The 6,000-nt window shown below is 40.6% G+C and overlaps 1 protein-coding gene across 10 annotated transcripts in view; it reads left to right on the forward strand.

Moving 5' to 3' along the window:
- LRRC3B (leucine rich repeat containing 3B) overlaps positions 1-5,780 on the forward strand; it is a 44,465-nt gene extending 38,685 nt beyond the window's left edge. For all 10 annotated transcript variants that reach the window (XM_066555485.1, XM_066555543.1, XM_066555501.1 and 7 more), the window contains one exon: positions 4,517-5,780. In XM_066555485.1, coding sequence (XP_066411582.1) covers positions 4,682-5,461 — 780 coding nt within the window. In that variant the 5' untranslated portion in view covers positions 4,517-4,681 and the 3' untranslated portion in view covers positions 5,462-5,780. The remainder of the gene's footprint in view (positions 1-4,516) is intronic.
- Positions 5,781-6,000: the final 220 nt, after the last annotated feature.

Here is a 6,000-nt window from a genome sequence, read left to right on the forward strand (position 1 = left end):
CTTGTGTTGGCATGTACCTGTGTGATCCTGTTCTACAGACTTAATTTGTGGCCCTCATTCTGTGATTTACAACAGGAATCTTCCCATAAAAACATTTATATTAAATACATTACATTAGGTCATGGTTTTGTCTTTATGTGTGAGATCTTGCTTGATAAAGAACTGTCAGGAGAAGGGTAATGGTCTTGATTTTTCCTCAAAAAAAAATGTTTGGGAATTTACCTGACACCATCTGAGAATTCAGGTGAAATTCCAAGTGTTGTCCTACTGGAACAACTTGAACAAAGATATTTTTCTGTCACAGGTTATTTTGGTAGTGCTAGAAAGTAATCTTTGAAAGACCCTACTAAAATGTAGATACAGAATGCCTGGAGAAGCCATCTGCTGGACAAATAGGAAGTAAATCCCTCTCTTGCATCTGAAAAAAACAAATTTGCAAGAAGAGTGTCATCAACAAATGGCACCATTGATTTCACCTGAGGGTTTAGGGGATTGTGTTTGTGGGTGTGTTCAACATACTGTAGGCAGAATACCTCTCAAGGTTGGTTGTAGTTTCTGCTTTTGCATCCTCTCAGACCAGTGGCTGGCTCTCAAGTAAGGATTTGGTATCTGTTCCATTCTCTTTTATAGAGGCAGGGGATGTGTGAGTACTTGGGTGATGACCAAAGCTGCCATGTGGACTCTGAAAGTCTCAACACTGCAGTAGAAACCCCTTCTCCTAGTCAGACATATTTAACTAAACGTATATGATGGATTGTCTTTTTCTGCACCTTTTGTTGTCTTAGTATTGCCCTAAACATCGAAACATCTCAGCCTGTGTCGTTTTTTGTCTGTTCTGTGTGATGGTTATAGGATTTCCTATCCTCCTTGCCTTTCTTTGAAGACAAAACAGGATAAATTAATATTGCAGGCTGTCTTGTCCTGGACTTTCTGTTAGACTTTCTTGAGTCTGTGGAGCCTTTTCCCATGTCGGTAGTTGGAGGCACCAGTGCTTCCTCACAACACTGGTTCTTGTGGGGAGAAGTTATTATTCAATTAGATAATTTAGTAGTGTTGCATTCAGGAGCTAAGATACAGTCTCTGCACCTTGTTTGTAGTAAAGACAAACACTTGCAAGTACCTGACACCTGAAGCTCAGTAGAAATCTCACTATGCATTAAAAGCAGTGTGTTTTCCCCAAGGATTTCAGGATTTGTACATTTTCCTACATTGTTGGATGTAGGCACTGAGTGAATGGTCTTGGGGGAACTTGAGAAGAGGAAGCCTTGGAAACCTGTTTAAATTGTAAGACTGTAAAGAGCTCTTCTGTGCAATCTTTTGTCTGTAGTATTATTCCCCTGCAATATTTGACTTGGTGTTTGTACTTGTATTTTAGAAATGTGCACAAAAGGCCTTTTTATACCACAGTGCTGCAAGTGCTCCTGGCATTGCTGTCATTTCCCTATGCCTTTGTTCACTTTTTAATTTCTTTTTTTCTTTTTCTTTATTTGCAGATTTATAATTAATTCACATATTTATTTTAATTCTGTGTCTTTCATCCTTTTGTCTGTAGTCATTACTGCTTCTTCTGGTATATCTCTATTGTGTTTGTTCCCACTTTGACATCTTCTTTATTTATTGTGTTCCAAGCAAGAGGAAATTAGATACAGCTCAAGAAGCCACAGATCTTCCTACTGGCATTAAAAATATGTGAACCCTAGTTTTCTTTTCTTTTCTTGCAGTCACTAGAAGTAAAGAAAGTTCTTGCTCTAAGTTTATTGTTGAAAACAAACCTCAGATATCCCTTCAAGCGCATATTCTGAAGCAAACGAAGCTCTGTTTACCCTGACTGATGCTCAGTCCCATTGTGTTTCTTCTGGCTAATTTACTGGGAATTTGCTGAGCTTTGTTCTTATTCAGACAAGTTTTGTTGAGTGGGTTGTTAATTGCAGGTTTAAACTTGTATTTGCTCTATCTAGCAACTTAAAACATTGAGAGTTCTTTCCTCTCTATATTAATTTACTTACTTAGGCCTTTAGAAGAGGCACTGCTTCATTAAACACTGAGACTCTAATGACTCTACTTCTTTCTCTAAACACATTAATGCATTAAATAGATTCATTTGTCTTCTGTGGGATCAGGATGTTCTACAAAGGGGCTTGGGGCCTCTGATACATGCTCTTTGGTGGTGTAACCAGTGGAGCATTCAGCAGAGTCTACGCTGTATTTCCAGGTTGACTGGGTTTTTTAGCCTGTAATGAAGCAAATTTGACATTCATTTGTGACACTCTGATGAGAACAGTATCATTTTTGTGCTTCTATACAATGAAACACCCGAGACTACTTCAGGTCTTTGCTCTTTCCCCCCAGTCCCTTCCTGCAGTAGAGCTCCAGTGGTGGTGGTGGGAAGCCACTGTGTACAAGAAGTGATGAGATGATGCTCCTTCTGTAGATGAGATGCACCACTCATCTACTCTTCTGCTGCAGCAGCACAGTAGTGAGACACATGAACATGAAGGGAAAAGAAAATAGGTGGCTGTTTTTCCAGGGGACAGGCTGTCCTGCCACAACACCCGGGGCTGCTGGAGGGAGCAGCAGATTGCTGGCTCCGAGTGCCAGGGGGAACAGCTGCCAGCTCCAGCTTGGCCTCCGAATGGGCTGCACATTTTAGCAAGTACTTAGCGCTTTGGGCAGGCTGGGAAAAAACAACTTCTGGAGCTTATCCCCTCCTGTAGCATATTTCTGTCTGGTCTGAAGAGCAGGCACTCCAGTGACCAAAGAGCCAAAGGGAGAAATGGGAAAGATGCACCCACTGCAACAGGGTTGTTTCATGTAAACCCTGTTTTTCCCACAGAGGTTTTGAAGGATTTCCTTGACTCGGGAGGTGCTACCTCACCTCTCTTTCCTCAAAGGAAGCTTTTCATGCTCTGCTTAGTTCCCTTCTAAGCAGTTTCACATTTCCAGGGTTAACTTCACAATTTCTCACATTTCTTTTTAATTTGAGAATAGAAGTTTTATGGAATCCAAGTGTAAGCTTTCTGTTTAGGTTCTTGGGCAATCACTGATTTGAACAATAGGTAAGTTGAAGATTAGTGGTGATACATTACTCTCTCCAGTAGTTGCAGTGAGAGTATGCTGAGCTTGTGTGAGCATTCCTGAGCCATACAAGTAATATACGTGCTGTTAAGATTGGTTTGGGTTGTTTTATTTTTGTTTTCCTGTGGGGTTACTGACATACAGAGCCTCAGCAGAAAGGGTTAAATAGAACTTGAGCTATGAGTTTGAAATTATGCTTGACACATCCGATCCATATTACTGCAATGTGTCAGCAACTGCAGTTGGTATGTCAGTTCTGCAAGTAAAAAAGTGATTGCAATGCAATTTCTCTTTTTCCATGTAAAATCACACATATCCTCCATGCAGGGATTTTCTTGTTCAGTGGGCTACAGTGTGGATTTAGAAAAAACCATAATTCATTTATATGTAAATACAACCTGAAAGCTACACATATCTGAGCTTCTACAAAGACAGAGAGCATGTACATGAAAACAAATGGACCTGTTGTTTTAAATTCATAGTTTACCATAATAGGGGTGGTGGTGGGCAGGAAGGGTTGTCTTTGAAACCATATAGGTCAGCATTTCAGACTTCTGTATTTGTATTCCAGTTAAAGGAGAAAATGGAGAAGCTTCTGGATGTTTCCTATTTTAAAGCCAGCTTAAAGGGGGAGAAGCAGAAACAGTATTTTTCATATGTCCTATTAGCAAATTACATGCCATGAATAAGATATTTTAGTGTTTGGCTCATATGAGGTTTTTTTTTTTGGAGGGTGGGATATGTGAGTTTTTTGCAATTGTTCCATTTCTTTTTGTTACATGAAAAGAAAATTTTCAAAAAAACTGGAGGTAGAAATTATGTCTGTGGCTCTCACCAATGCTGGGAGGTACAAGAAATCCAGCATTCTAAAGCAAAAGAGAAGGAGGGGGAGACAAACAAGGAGGTGGTGGGTGATTGTGGCATCTTGTAGCAGCATTTGCTTTACCTGATTTTTGTTCCTTGATATAGTAAAAATATTTTCTTGCTGAAGTACTTGGATTTGGACTTAAAATGGCATAAATTATTTTGAGACAAGTTCACATTAACCACCACAGATTCCTCACTTAACCTGTCACTGTTGCTGGAGATACAAGTCTTAGCTCCTATCGATGCATCTTCTATTTCAGAAGGGAAAATGCAATTTAGTTTTATAGCTGTTTTAGAAGAGTCGGTGATAAAAGCAAACCAGTGCCTTCTCTAATAAGTATTAAAGACCAAACCTGTGCAATTTGTAGTAAGTGTACTCTATCCTCTTAAAAATGTCCTGGGGATTTATGCACTAAACTCAGATTAATGCTAATAGGAGTTATTTAAGATAATAAATAATTCCTTTAGCGTGGTATTTCCCTTTAACATCTTTTTATTTCTATTTTTTTAAATGAAAACAAAGTTAGAATTTGAGTTCGTGGAATAAAAAACCTTTTTTTCTTCTTCTCTGTAGGCATACTTCTAAGAAGCATATTGACCATGAGGAAGCCCGTGTGCTAGTAACCAGTTTTTGCTAATCCCGCCGAAGAAAATGAAGCCACGTTTCAGCTTTGCCGATCCTTTTCCCACCCTGTCGGCTGAATGAGAAGTGGTCGTGTGATTATGCTGACAGCCCAGCATGCATTTGGTAGACCTGTGGTTAACTCGTTCCCTCTCCATGTGTCTGCTCTTACAAAGTTTTGTCCTCATGATACTGTGTTTTCATTCTGCCAGTATGTGCCCAAAAGGCTGCCTCTGTTCTCGCTCCAGAGGTCTGAATGTCAGCTGTAGCAATGCAAGCCTCAAGGAGATACCCAGAGATCTTCCTCCAGAAACAGTCTTACTTTATTTGGACTCCAATCAGATAACATCTATCCCAAACGAAATTTTTAAGGACTTGCACCAACTGAGAGTCCTCAATTTATCAAAAAATGGGATTGAGTTTATCGATGAACATGCCTTTAAAGGGGTGGCAGAAACCTTGCAGACTCTGGATTTGTCCGACAACCGGATTAAAAGCGTGCACAAAAACGCTTTCAACAACCTGAAAGCCAGGGCCAGAATTGCCAACAACCCCTGGCACTGTGACTGCACTCTGCAGCAGGTGCTGCGGAGCATGGCCTCCAACCACGAGACGGCCAACAACATCATCTGCAAGACATCTGTGCTGGACGAGCACGCAGGGAGACCCTTCCTCAACGCTGCCAACGACGCCGACCTCTGCAACCTCCCTAAAAAGACTACTGACTATGCCATGCTGGTCACCATGTTTGGCTGGTTCACCATGGTGATCTCCTATGTGGTTTATTATGTCCGACAGAACCAGGAGGATGCAAGGAGGCACCTGGAGTACTTGAAATCCCTGCCAAGCAGGCAAAAGAAACCAGATGAAGCCGATGACATTAGCACTGTGGTATAGTATTCTGAATACAATGACTGCCTTTGTGATGGAAACTAGAGTTGGATGACACTAAAACCAGAGGTTTACTTCTAACGTTCATTGTAAACATTAAGACTTTTGGGGCTTTCTTTTTCCTGTTTAACTGAATTACGCCACTGTTGAGCTTTCTAACAGAAAGTTTTGTCCAGGTGGTAAACTTCAATTATTTCTCTGGTAGTATACTAAAGCAAGTGAATTAATATGTAGACATTAGTTTAGACCCATTCCACTATTTAATAACGAAATTTATTTTTTTAATTTAAAAACCAAATAAAAGCTTAAATTTGAACCATGTAAAGCAGAGTAATTTATTGATCAGAAACCTGTCCAGTGCCAGAGCACCTTTGGCTTGTTCAGTGCCCGTGAAGTAGAGGAGAGGAGTGATGATGAAGTGGACTGTGAGAGGTACAGGATTGCAGAGTCCCCAAAGGGCACATCTCACCCATGGGTGCAAGGTGAGTAGCTGGTGAATGGTAGCCCATTTTGTGGGCTGCCTGCCATGGTGGGTAAGGGGCACA

Source organism: Molothrus aeneus, chromosome 1 (assembly GCF_037042795.1).
Source record: "Molothrus aeneus isolate 106 chromosome 1, BPBGC_Maene_1.0, whole genome shotgun sequence".
NCBI classification, from domain to species: domain Eukaryota; kingdom Metazoa; phylum Chordata; class Aves; order Passeriformes; family Icteridae; genus Molothrus; species Molothrus aeneus.